At 39.9% G+C, this 14,326-nt stretch overlaps 1 protein-coding gene across 5 annotated transcripts in view; it reads right to left on the reverse strand.

Annotated features, from left to right (window-relative positions):
• FAT1 (FAT atypical cadherin 1) overlaps window positions 1-14,326 on the reverse strand; it is a 152,012-nt gene that overhangs the window by 12,023 nt on the left and 125,663 nt on the right. For all 5 annotated transcript variants that reach the window (XM_070757585.1, XM_070757586.1, XM_070757588.1 and 2 more), the window contains exons 19-25: window positions 10,243-11,044; window positions 9,298-9,429; window positions 9,049-9,212; window positions 6,410-6,872; window positions 4,437-4,590; window positions 3,803-3,913; window positions 914-1,542 (exon numbers count right to left, since the gene is read on the reverse strand). In XM_070757585.1, the coding sequence (XP_070613686.1) occupies window positions 914-1,542; window positions 3,803-3,913; window positions 4,437-4,590; window positions 6,410-6,872; window positions 9,049-9,212; window positions 9,298-9,429; window positions 10,243-11,044 (2,455 nt within the window). The remainder of the gene's footprint in view (window positions 1-913; window positions 1,543-3,802; window positions 3,914-4,436; window positions 4,591-6,409; window positions 6,873-9,048; window positions 9,213-9,297; window positions 9,430-10,242; window positions 11,045-14,326) is intronic.

The following is a 14,326-nucleotide window of genomic DNA, read 5'->3' on the forward strand; positions in this document are numbered from 1 at the left end:
TTAAACTATGGTTATGTAGAAGTGCCAGACAGAAAAAGGCTCTCTTTCTCTTTCCCTTCCATCTGAAATGCCCCATAACATTGGTGAAAAAGAGACCTTTAATTTCATGGTATATATCCCCTAAATCCTATGTTCCCTGTTAAAAGATGCACATTATAAAATGACTAAGTGCCTTGAGCAGTCAATATTTTTAATTTTTCCTCACTGCAATTATTTAATTTAATTTAATTTATTTGACTTCTATTCTGCCCAATCCCAATGGGACTCAGAGTGGCTTACAACAATAACAACATAATATAGAATTACAAAGTCAAATATAAATAATAAAAACAGTAAAAAAACCATTATACTAACTGCAAAACTATCAAACCCTAGCAAATTATAGTTTTTGGTGTTTTCAATACTAAAGTAGCTCTTAGTTTAACTAGGAAACTGGAATGTTCCATTCTGCTCTACAAAAGTCAGTGTTAAAAACTGACTCTATAAAAACTTCCTTTCTAATTAGAAATGTTCTTAATTCTATGGTCACAAACTCTGGAATCTCATAAATCTGTATAAATGGATCTACATGGAAGAGGAGAAAGAAGAAAAGGCTACATTACTTTTTTTCCAGAAGTGCATACATATCTACTATTTGAGTGTCCAGGGTCTTCCTTACTGTATAGAAAAGAGTTTTCTATTTTTGACTCATCACATTTGGCTTGAATTCAACCATCCTAATTAACCATCAGAGGGAATAATTTACTACATAACTTAAGTGGTAAAAAGTTACTTGTTACTTGATGTTTAGCTTACACTCTAAATTGCCCCCAGTCATTTTATTCCCAGTTTGTGGTTGTTAATGTTATTGCGAGAGACATGTCCCAACATCCTATCAGCAAACTATTTTAATAGAAAAAAAAGCAGCACTTACTGTCATAATCAAAGTCCCAGCTGGGTTTCTGTATTGAGTCACTGTCTGATGGAGAATTGGATGGAGGAGGCGGTGGCAAATTAGGAGCTACACTGCAAACAGCCACTGTTTTTCTATGACCATGTACAGAGTCGGGGTTAAAAGTAGTAAACTCAGGATGTTCTGGAATAGTGGAACCTTCAAAAGAATTTCTGTCCAAGTTATTTCTAGAGTCACTTGGAATGCTTGGAGTATATGAAATGGGGCGTACAGGCACCTGAGGTGGAATGTCAGAATAAATGTTCTTATTCAATTTGGAATCAAAGTATGGTCTTTGCAAGAAAGCTGTTGTGGTTCCAAGGTGTTTGTCTTCTGATTGCTGCTGGCTTTTCCTCTTTTTATTGATCATTCGGCGACAGACAACAAAAAACCCCACTAATAGTAAGATTATCGCTATGAAAATTATTATTCCAATTACTTCGGCTAAGCCAATGTTCCAGGAAGTTGAAACATATTTGTTAAGGACTTCAATACAATGTTTTCCTCCAAATCCATGACTACAGTTACAGTTATAAGCACCATATGTGTTCTCACACAGTGCGCCATTCTGACATGGGTTTTCCATGCATTCATCAACATCAGTTATGCACCTGAAAAACATTAAAAGATGTTGTGGGGTCAGTGAATACTAACACCATATATCCAAGTTACACACTCACAAGTTTATAGATACTAAGATTCTTATAATACATACAAATGGTAGTGGGCTGTAAAGTAATCTGAACTTCTGCAGGGAACTTTTTAAGATCAATCACAGCAAAGTAAAACCTGGTCATCCTGTTGTATCCTATCATTTTGATCCACTTTCCCAATTGGTTTGTGGTCATACCAAAAAGGAAGTGGGAGATAAGGTTCTTCTACTTTGCTTTCTGCTATGTGGGGACTATTGCTTGGATTATAGGTATGTCACAAATACCTCTTGCGAAAAATAATTTCATTCAGCCCTGAATTGGCAAAAGCAAAAATGTTAGTGCATGGTTAGGTGGAAGGGGAAGATAGCACTATGGATAAGAAGAAAGATTGCCATTAATAATTGATTCTGATAACACCAGAATGGGATTTTTCCAAGTAATTGTTCTACAGATAAAATCATTGCTGATGAAATTATATGCTAAATATAACTTTGATAATTTATGGACTTCAAGTCCCAGAATTCACCAGTCATTCATTCCTTGGAGTTGAAGTCCACAAGTCTTAAAAGTCATGGTTGAATATTCGATAGTCAAATTGCTGAGCCCAATTAAGCACTTTGTTGCCATGATGGTAAAAGATGAAGAAGTCCCTAACCTACTCAACAACCTTTTCAGGCAGACAGTTACAAAACCCTTTTTTACCGAGCTATTATTACTAAAAAGAAAACTCTAATCCAGAAGGACTCCCAGATTGTGGATCTTTTCTGATAGGGCTAAGGTTCTCTCCCCCGCCCTGGATAATGGATGAACAGATGATATGGTCCTTCGGAGGAAATGCCCAGAGCCACTCGGTCTTGTTGGGGTTGAGCTTGAGCCTGTTTGCTCCCATCCAGACCCGTACAGCTTCAAGGCTCTGGCACATCACATCAACCCCTTCACTGAATTGGCAATTCATTGAATTGTATTTGGGAGTCTTCTCCAACACCAAAGCTCAAAAGCTTCACTGTCCTTCCTATCCTGTTTCTTAAATCTCCAATTTTCACTTCCATAGAGTGTCACAGGAAATCTCATGGCTTGCGCTATTCTTATCTTTGTAGGGTTGTACATAATCATGGCACCTGAATATATTTTCTAAGGCTTTCATGAATGCTCTATTAGAAAATATATTCAGGTGCCATGATTATGTACAACCCTACAAAGATAAGACTAGTGCAAGCCATGATATTTCTTCTATGGTGTATTTCTTGCCTATGTGCAATTTTGCCCATTACCACTATAACTGAGACATCCATCTTGCTTGACTACAAAAGGCAGAACCTATCACTTTTATATCTTAATTATTAATCCTAAGGCTGATGTTTTATCCATTGGCATTAGTTTTATCTTTTTTATATTTATTTGTTTCAATATTGCAGATTCTTTGCGGTTATACTTATGTCATCAACATAGTATATTTTATTGATGTTTCTTCTTCCAATTTTAAAACCATGCTTAAAATCATTTTACATTAGTATAGTATTAGGCTATTTTACAACACATAGTTAATTAATATGATTAGAAAGCTTCATTTTGTGTATGGTTTGTCTGAGTTGTATGGTTTTAATAATGGGCTTTTAATATATTGGATTTGTGACTGTATTCTGTTGTGAGCCGCTCCGAGTCCTCGGAGAGGGGCAGCATACAAATCTAATAAATAATAATAATAATAATAATAATAATAATAATAATAATAATAATAATTATTATTATTATCTTTAAAAAAATCTAATTTATTATCCCAACAAAGACTTTTGCTTTATACAATTCAAGCGATTTGCTGGCTTGTGCTGTAAACAGTTCTATTTGTACTTTATAAGTTAAGTCTTCAAACAAAATCAATCAGAGGCCTGAATAGCATAGCAACAATATTATATTTGTGCTATCCATGGCTTGGTGGCTGCACAGAAAAAGCCAGTGGAGATGCCCATTCACTGATAAGCTAAAATTTAGGTCAAGTCCTTGTCTCATGTGTCAAATAAACATAAGTAGCAATAAATCTTTGATCAGAATGTTCTGTATTTAGAGACCATTCCACAACCATCTTCAAAGTTGATTTTATATTTCACCCTCTTATGATAGAACTAAGCTAAAAATGGGTAGGTAACTTTATGGGCCACTAACCCACCCACCTTTGTAAGAATTTTTATTCCACATGCTATGTAAACTGGAGCAAACCTACCTCTCACCATGAAAACCGGTTTCACATTCACAAACTGGTCCATCTAAGCTATCAATACATTTGCCACTGTTTTTACAGGGATTGTCTTTGCAATATGGACCAATCTGACACCTAAGGAAAAATAATAAGAAGTCAATTACCTCCTAAATCAATCATTGAAACTTGATCAGCTATGAATGTCAGCATATTCAGCCAGGGTCCTGTGAAAAATTATTTTGTGTAGTAAATAGCATGGGTCATAATATGATTCCAGGATTATTAACATTTATCCTGCCTATGTATTTTCCCAGACCATAGACAGACATAATATTATGGATTTCAACTTTTTTTGAATCTTGATTTTGGTGAATCTTGATTGTGCGTTCCACAAAATCCACAGCAAGTTTTGACTGCCCATGAAAATGACTGAACAAGGCATATGTTTATATATGCAAGCTTATCCTCATTTGTACTTCACTTCTTCAAACATACATGCAAACTTTTTTCTGCTTCTAACAAAGTAAATGGATGCAATGCTCACAGAGACCATTTTCACAAAGTACACATGCAAGCAGAGACTATTATAGAGGAGATACTGTGAAGATAAACATACTGGGATAAAATTTATTTCAACAGTTAGAAAAAGGCTTCCTACCTCTGGCCTGTATATAGCCCTCTGCACTGGCAGATGAATTCATCATTGATGGAAATACAAGTGCCACCATAAAGGCAGGGATTGGAAACACATGGGTTTATATTTACTTCACAATGTATACCCATAAATCCTGCTGCACACTTACAATAATAACCTGCAACAAAAGCCAGGAATGAAAGCATGTCACTGCGCTCACAAAACAAAACATTTTTTTCTGCACAGAAAAGACAATAAATGGAGCATTTCTGAAACCCAAATCTATATAAATTAGCACAAAAGCATTACAGAGATCCACCACTCCTAAAAAGATGTAAAGAATCAGCTAATAAAGCTTAATAATATCTTACTATGGAATAAGTAACTAATTATGATAGCTATTTCAGAAATTATTACAGTATAGCAATCAAAATAATATAATACATCTCATTACCTTTAAAAGGTTGATAGCGTATGAAAACTTCAAATGTTAAAATGCAATAAATAAGAGTCCATATAGCTTTACTAGCATTTGGAAAATTATACCCAGGACTGTTGTTCCACAGGGCATTTAACATTTATATTAACTGAACTGAAGGGCACCGGGAATATGCAATTTCTGGTTTTTTAAAAATGTTTTCACTTGTTCTTGGGAAAGTCTGGTTTTAGACTACTACTTGGAAAATATTCTAACTAATACAAAGTTGAAGTTAGATAAAGTGGTCTTCTACAGCATTTATATTTATGTTCATTTATGTTCATACAAAGTAAAGCCATGCTACCGTAGAGTAAGCATTTGGGTGTGTCTTATACACCGAACAGAGCCCCACCCAACATCTTAAATGGAGGTTTCAGAAGCTGAAAACAGCCTGTGAAATCTCCATTTCAGAGGCTTTTGTCAGCTTCTGAAACAGAGATTTCACAGGCTGAAAAAGAAAGGCACAGAGCTCACAACCAACGAATTGTTGCTAAAGTTCAGCTGATTGAGGGTATTCAGGGAGGCCGTTCACACCGCATCAGTTTTCTTATTTTCCTCCCCAAAAACTAAAGTGCATCTTATACTCCCGTACATCTTATAGTCCGAAAAATATAGTAAATACCAATACCAAATATAGTAAATACCAATACTGTTGTGGTTGGCTCTGGCCCAGCTCCTGCCCCAAGGAATGTGGAGGTGGATGCAGGGGAAACATTAACATGTCATAGGCCTGTTTTATTGCCGACAGAGACAGGCAGTGCAGTTTCCTTGGATGAAGAAGAAGGTGGGGGTGACTTGGAAGAGGGGGGCTTGGCCCACAGCCCAGGAAGCCAATTTCCATTATCTTTGGTCGATTTGGATGAGGAAGTGTTAGACCCACGCATGCACAGAATTATGCATAGAGGAGACAAATTGCAGAAATATTACAGGAGATAAGAGAGGCCACCTGTGTTTGGGTGGGGCTCCAGTAATTAGAGCTACTGATATAAATAGCAGCATGTTGGTTTGCCCGTTGTGCAAAATTATCTGATGATTGTTCTTCAGGACTGTGCCTTGCTGTTTCCGGACTTTGTTTGTTGATTTTTCTCGACTTTGAAACCAAAGCAGAGCAAAGTGTGTGTGTGTTTCACTTCGTGGAAGAAGAAGGGCTGTGACGTTTCTTCACAGCTGCTAGCTAAGTACTTAAAGACTGATTAAGGGGATTGTACAGACTACCAGGTTGTTTTGGGATGAGTGCTCTTTGCAATACAAAAAGGGTGCTTTGTTTCTTTTGAATTTTTGTGATAAAGAACTTTGTTTTTGAACTTTCAAGCATTTGTGTCTGAAATTTGTACCCTTGAATTTTTGGGAGACTCTTACCATAGAGCCAGGCAGAACAAATACCAAATTGTTTTACTATGTATTCTATGTTTGTCGTGAGCCGCCCCGAGTCCACAGAGAGGGGCAGCATACAAATCCAACAAACAAACAAACAAATAAATAAATAAATTTAAATAAATAACAAACGAACAAAGCTTACCTCCAGTGGGGAGTGGATTACAAATGCCTCCATTCTGGCATGGACTGCTTGAACAATCCTCCATAGCTGTAAGCAAACATCCAGGAGATACATCCACTGATTCTTCCATTTGAGCATAGCTCCGAGGTTTGTTATTTAAGGGCAATTCTTGACCATTGAGTACAATGGAATCCATACAGCCTCTGAAGCCATTGCTAACCTGTGGGCTCCTTCCATGTCGGATACCCTGCTGCCGAATGTGACCACCGAAAAATACATGGTTATCTAAATTCAGTGTCCTGAGAGTGCCAGGGGCAATACCAGAGGCAGTGTGTACCCTATCTAGAATCAGTTTAGCATAGTTTCCATCGACTTCAAGAGACACTGAATGCCACTGGCCATCACTGATTTGAATACTCTGCACAGACACAATTCCAGGACCGCTTCCACAGTCAAATTTGTACTGAAGTTTTCCATGGTGGATCTAAAAGAAAGAAGAAAGGTAATAATTAACTATGAAGACATCTCATTGGCTCTCAAGATTGTCAAGTGTGAACAGCCTACTCTGATATAATGCTTGAAATCTTTAAGAACTGCAAATCCTAGATTTCTGAATTCAGTTCTAAAACTTGATATCCCATCCTCTCAGAAGGCATCAAACTGTGGTCAGATTATATAATCATAGCTCCATCTAACACCACTGAGATTCACACATTTTTGGTTAATGACCATTCAAAGTTCAACAGTGCTGAATGACGGGTACTTACGATTCAAATTTCGATTGTCCAGGCAACATGAATGCAATTTGGCAATTGGCTTGCATTTAAAATAGTTGCATGGTCATAGATTTGCCATTTGCAAAGTCAGGTGATGGCCACAAGTGGTTTGGCTAAATCTCTCACCACCCCAAGGCTCTCTCTGCGTGTGCCATGCTGACCTCACGTACCATTTCATGATCCAAAGCAGAATCCCAAGCCTTGTTGTGCTCAATAAATTGAGTATTTGTACCCCCTCCTCTCTCTAACAGAAATCACCCCAAGCCTTACTATTCTTGTGCCATACTAGACCCTTATGCCCCCTCACCTGTCTCATAGCAGTCACCCTAAGCTAGAGTTTCCAAACTTGGCAATTTTAAGACTTGTGTACTTCAGCTCCCAGAATTCTCCAGCCAGCTATGCAGACTAGAGAATTCTGGGTGTTGAAGTCCACAGGTTTTAAAGTTGCCAAGTTTGAAGACCTCTGCCCTAAAGCCTTATTGTGCACTTACATTGTGCCTTTGCTCACCTGATAGCAGCCATTCCAAGCCTTGTTGTACTTGCACCATATCAAACCATGCCTCAGAATAGCAGCCCTAACATGCCTGCTAGCTTGTTTGAAAGCTTCTTGGAAACTGCAACATCCTGCCACCTTCCCTACTGGTTTTGGTTGTTGGAAACTGGCAGAAAGTTTCAAGCAGATTAAGGACTCATAAACCTCACTTAATAACAATGGGGACTGCCAGGTTTGCTGTTGCTACTGTCACATCACATCATGGTTTATGACAGCATCACTTATTGATGGAAATTACAGTCTCAATTAATATTGTTAATTAAGAAATGCTGGAAAATGTCCCATTATTAATACAAGATGATTTTTAAAATTATTTATAATTTTTACAAGTTATTTATAGTGCTTTATTTCTTCCTACATTAAAATAAAAACAATTAAGTAGAATGATGTCTGAATATTTACAGATAAGCTTAAAGATCTAAATTGAATTATTAATGCCATTTAAAATTCCTAATTATTGCTGGTAAATTCTCAATAATTCTGCCTATATCTCACAATCACTCCATGAACTGCATTGGTTGCCGACTAGTCTCCAGACGCAATTCAAAGTGTTGGTTAGGATCTATAAAACCCAACATGGCTTAGGACCAAATTATGTTCAGGACCGTCTTATGCCTCATGTATCCCAGCGACTGGTCAGGACCCAGAGAGTCGGCCTTTTCCAGGTCTCGTCATCCAGGCAATGTCGTCAGGTGGGGCCTAGGGGAAGAGCCTTCTCTGTGGTGGCTCCATCCCTTTGGAACCAACTCCCTCTGGAGATTCATACCCATCCACCCTCCTGGAAGGCTTTGAAAACTTACCTTTGCTGGCAGGCCTGGGGCTGCTGAACTTTAACATCTTGCCCTGGCCTTCAGTATGACTGTGGTGTGAGTGAGTAGGGCTGTATGATTTTAAATTTGGGGTTTTTGTATTTTTATATGTTGTGAGCTTCCCTGAGTCCTCGGAGAAGGGTGGCATGTAAGTTCAATGAATGAATGAATAAATGAATGATTGACTGACTAACTAACTAACTAACTAACTTCTGGATCTTTCAATTTCCCCCTTCTCTTTATCTATTGTATTTATTTCCCCACTATGCTTCTTACTTGTGGAAACTGTGAGTACTTTTGTTCAAACAGGTTATTAACCTGGAATATTAAAACACGTGTTCCAAAAAGCATTAAATATTTAGCTAACCATCTAAAGCATTTCACTTGCTAACATAGAGTATTCACCTGATAATTAAATTATAGGAATCCAATAAATTATTCTTTGTCTGCAGCATATTAGATCTGAGGTAGATTCAGAAGGCTTTTGTTAATTAAAAGGTTTCAGAATTTGGAGCTACATACCTCTAAAATACTATAGTCGGTCCCTCGGGCATACATGACAACCGCATGAGCAGAGTATGTTCTGAGCCGCATAGTGAGTTTCATTTCCTCTTTATTTTCATTTTCTATGAGACGATACTTCACATAACTGCTTCCAGTAAAAGTCACTGCTGGTCCAGCTGACACTTAAAAAGAAAAACCACAAACCAGGATTTAAAACTGCAGACTGTATCTGAATTAGGCAAAGAGGATTAAATGATAAATCCTTACCAGGGCACTGGGTGGCAGTGCTTCCATCACAAACACAAGTGTACTTCTCCTCCTGAAGGTCAGCTAAGCATTCGGAACCTTCAGGGCAAGGGTTTCTCTCACAAATACTGTTCATGAGCGGGCATCCTCCATCTGGGGAAAACATAACAGAGCATGACTTAAGTTTTATCCCTGCCTCTCTTCTCTGTCTGTCAGTAATTCTTCAGGCAGGCGCACCTAAACCTCTGATCCTAATTTTGCTCAGGCACAACAGATGATGAAAATGATAGCTGTCAGAAAGCAGGAGGAAGGAGAATATGACAGCCAGCCAGCCAGCAATCATTCCATTGTTCAGTTGTAAATTGCTATCAGATCAAATTCTGCTGAGAAAATTACTCACCCGAGATTGTACTTTTATTTTTTTTTCTATTCCTCTACAGAATTCATAAATTATGTTATCTAGGTAAACCATACACTGTTTATCATTTTCAAATCCTTTGGAGCCGGCAGGCAGAATTTTCTAGGAGTTTGCAATTCTTCAGTCACACCATAAATATATGTTTTCTTAAAGGCCCACACTGACTATCCTTAGGGACAGAATTGCTAGCTGTGAAAACCATCAAGATAAGGATAGGAAAAATTAAGCTCTTAAATGTTTGAGAGACCTCTTATAACCTCCAGATCCTCCAAACTTTTCCTAGAGGTTACAGCTAGTGTGATTTGGGCAAAAAGCTATTTACGATAGTGAGGCCAAAAACATGGGCTCTCTATTTTACCACTGTTTTACATTTTGTTCCATATAAGGTTACACTTATAATTGTATCTGTTAAATATGATTGCATCAATTTTTGTGTTTTATGCAAAGGATATTCTCTATACTTCATTTATTATTTTTCTGCTCAAAAGCTTCTCCAAATCTTCCCCAAAGATTGTGATTTTGTACCTTGCAATATAAATAGTCCTTACCTTTACAAAGGCAAACTGCATTTCTATGGTGATGTGGTGTGACAAAACTCAGTCTAGCTGTGCTGTGAGTTGACATGATTTTCTCATCCACCATCACTTTTTCATCACAAAATTTCCACGGGCAATCCAAACCCAAGCAGAGTTTGTGGAAAACTTTAAGGATTTGGACACCTGAGATCTCTTCAAGATCAGGCACAGAGGAATTTATTTTGTGGAGCAAGGCTCTGGTTGAATGCTGAGAACTACCAGCCTTTTCAACAAACAGCAGTACATCAAGATTTGATGGATGATCGGAAGGTTGTAAGCTGATTATCTGAATATCATTTCTTCTAACTCCCAAAGAAGTTCTTAAAGCTCTTTGAAAATTGCGCCAATAGTCACCAATGAATTCTTCTGGGGCAAGGTTGGCAAATTGAAAAGTTATGCTGTGATTCAGCAATTCTTGTGTCGCCTGTTTGATATGTACTGCAATGACAGCTGCAGTGGTAAACTTTCCATCTGTAACAGTAACATTCAGGGGGTATTGTCCTACATCTAACCTTTTGTGGGCAATCAGTTTACCCCCAGTGCTAGAAACACTGAACAGAGATTCCATTTGGGGATCCAGTTTGTATGTTAGAGTGTCATAAACATCTTGGTCTGTTGCATGCACTTTCCCAATGACACCACCACCATATTCTTCTCCAAAGATTGTGATGAAGATTTCTAAGGGCAGGATTGCAGGAGGGTGGATGCTTTCCTCGATGACTTTAATGTCAATGTTAGTCACAGAAGACAACTGAGGCCTTCCACTGTCAGCCACCTAGAATGAACAATGAACTTGTATTCAATCTAAGTCACATTGAACTTAAAAGCACTGTAAGAAGCATGATATAGCTTATTTTTACAAACATAAAGGATGAATGAAGATTATATTTAATTGAACTTGAAGGAAACATTACCAAGGAGTGGCAAATATCTATAACACTTATTCAGTTCAATTTGCTTTCAATATCTCAGCTGTGATGAATAACCATTCAATGGACACAGGAAACATTCATTACTGGCATAATTTTGAAAGAAATGCCTAGGCAGCAACGGATGATAATTAGTTGGTAACTCTCTAGAATAGGGGTCCTCAAACCTTTGGACCTCAGGGACCACCAAGGTCATACTTTTAAATCTCATGGACTACCAAATTCATAATTTTAAGTCCCACAGACTACTAATATTATTTTTAAAAAGATAAATACATTTGTAAAATAATGATCAGAGAACTTCCATTTTATGTCATTTGGACCACCAAAATTTTCTCACGGACTACCAGTGGTCCATGGACCACAGTGGGGATCTGGTTTCTAAGATGATAATGCGTAGAAGAGAAGCTTACTTTAAATATATGCTATATTTTTCAGACTATAAGACTCTCCAGATTATAAAATGCACATTAGCTTTAGAGAAGGAAAACAAGGAAAAAACTCTCGCTCTGCCACCCATTTGCCATGACGGGGAATGGATGGTGAACCCCACTGCCTAGAACAGCTGATTGGTGCTGCACCAGCTACCTCCCCCTCCTTCCCTGTAGAACAGAGGTCCCCAACCGCCGGTCCGCGGACCGGGACCGGGCCGTTGGAGCTTTTCAGCCGGTCCGCGGCGCCAGGGCCCCCTCGGCCTTTCCGCATCACCAGCGGCGCTCCCCCCGCCAGCCAGCCAAGCCCCGCGCCCGCCGGAACCGGCTCCTCGCTCTCCCCCCGCCGCCCGCCGCGTTTGCAGGAGGTGGGGAGGGTTGGGCGGCCCGCCAAGGCCAGGAGGGACGCCGCTGCCCCCCCCTCCTTCCCTCTCTCCGCCCGCCGCTGCGCCTCCTTGACAACGAGAGGAAATGCCGGCAAAGGCTTTCCTCAGCGGAGGCCGGCGAAGGTGATATTGAATGTCGGGGGAGAACGGGTATTTGCACGCGCTCCCTATCTCCCTGCTAGCCCACTCGGAATATTCAAAATAAGAAAAACCTTTGCCGGCGAAGGCTTTTCTTATTTTGAATATTCCGAGTGGGCTAGCAGGGGGATAGGGAGCGCTTGCAGCCGCCCGTTCTCCCCCGACATTCAATATCACCTTCGCCGGCCCCGCCTCTCCTCCAAACCCCCTTGCTGAGAGCCCGGGGCGAAAGTGCTCTCGCAAAGGTGAGGCGGGCAGGGCGTGCGCGCGTCATCGCTGAGAAGAATGGAGAGAGAACGAGAGTGAGTGAGAGCAACAGACAGCAAGATAGAGAGAAAGTGAGAAAGAGAGAGTGAGAAAGGGGGGGGAGAGAAAGAGATAGCAAGAGAGAGAACAAGAGAGAGAAAGAGCGTGAGAAAGAAAACAAGAAAGAGTGAGAGAGAGAGAAAGCAAAAGAGACAGAAAGAAAACAAGAGAGAGAAAGTGAGAAGAAGAGAGAGAAAGAGGGGGAGAGAGAGAGAAAGAGAGAGGGGGGAGAGAGAGAAAGAGAGGGAGAGGGAGAAAGAGAGAGGGAGAGGGGGGAGAGATAGCAAGAGAGGGAGAGAGGGAAAGGGGGAGAGAGGGGGAGAGAAAGAGAGAGGGAGAGAGAGAGGAGATAAAGGAAGAGGAGAGAGAGAAAGGAAGAGAAAGAAAGAAAGAGGGATAGAAAGAGAGAGAGAGTGAGAGATGCTCAGTGAGCCTTTCTTTGAAGTTGCCTTTCTTTCTTTCTCTTTCTTGCTTTCTTTCTTGCTCTTTTTCTTTCTCTCTTTTACCTTCCCTTCCTCTATTTCTTCTTTTCTTTCTCCTTCCTACCTTCTTCCCTTACTCTCCCCTTTCATAAGTTTCCTTGCTTCCTTCCTCTGTTCCTGTCCCTTCCCCCTTTCTTTCTTTCTTTCTTTCTTTCCTTCCTTTCCTCCCTCCATTTCTTGCTTTCCTTTTCCTTCCTCCCTTCCTTCCTCCCTCATTCCCTTCTTTCACTCCTTCCTCTCTTACTCTCCCCTTTCACACCTTTCCTTGCTTCCTTTGCACCCTTCTTTTGTTCCTGTCCCTTCCCTCTTTCCTTCCTTCCCACCCTCCGTCCATTCATTCACCCATTCCTCTCTTGATCGCCCCTTTTACGGCGCCGCTGACAGCTAGCTCTCTCCCCCCCCCCACCGGGCCATGGAAAACTGGTCTAGCTTAAAGCCGGTCCCTGGTGCAAAAAAGGTTGGGGACCTCTGCTGTAGAAGACACAAAGACATTTCCACCCATTTTTTGGGGGGAGGGGAATGGTGGGGGAGGAAACTGCAATTTAGTCTGAAAAATACGGTGGTCCAGGATATTATTTTTGAGTTCTGTAAGTGGCTTTTTAGATTCTGCAAAATGAAGAGATTCCTTAAAATCTTGAGCCTGGTAGGGATCTGAGGTGAGCTTCATCATCATCAGAGTTCACTTTGTGTGGCTTGAAGACCTGACAATGAAGTGGAACTTCTCCCTATTAAAGGTTTCAGCAGTATCTATTTATAAAAGCTTCTATGATACAACTGAAACAATTTAATTGCCTCCCTAAAACCGTTTTTAATATAGCTTAATTACTTTAATCTGAAATCAGTGGGATTAAATGGTATAAAACAGTCGTTATAAATCTCTTAAGGAAATACAGGCTTTTTAAATATTGGAAACATTTATATATACTAAAAAAGACTTTGGAATCAAAAATTCAGACAGTTCTCTAATGCACTAGAATAACATGCAATAATGCAATAACAATCACAAACAGCAGATGGCAGTTGGATTGTTTTATTGTTTTTTTCAGAATTCAGAGCAATTGTTCACATACTAAACAATTCCATACATGTTTTAATATACAGCAGAACCCCGACTTACGAGACTAATTGGTTCCGGAAGGAGGCTCGTAAGTCAGAACACTCGTATGACGAAACATTGTTTCCCATAGGAAACAATGTAAAGTCAATTAATCTGTGCAACAACAAAAAAAACCGCTGCCGCCGAACGCGGAAGTTAGCGTTCAGAGACAGCTGCGAAGCGGCGCGTGTGTTTTAAAACGTGGCAGCCGGCCTGGGGGGCTCGGGGACTTCCCCCCGAGCCCCCCAGGCCGGCTGTGACGTTTTAAAACACGCGCACCGCTTTGCAG

Source organism: Erythrolamprus reginae, chromosome 7 (assembly GCF_031021105.1).
Source record: "Erythrolamprus reginae isolate rEryReg1 chromosome 7, rEryReg1.hap1, whole genome shotgun sequence".
Lineage (NCBI taxonomy): Eukaryota > Metazoa > Chordata > Lepidosauria > Squamata > Dipsadidae > Erythrolamprus > Erythrolamprus reginae.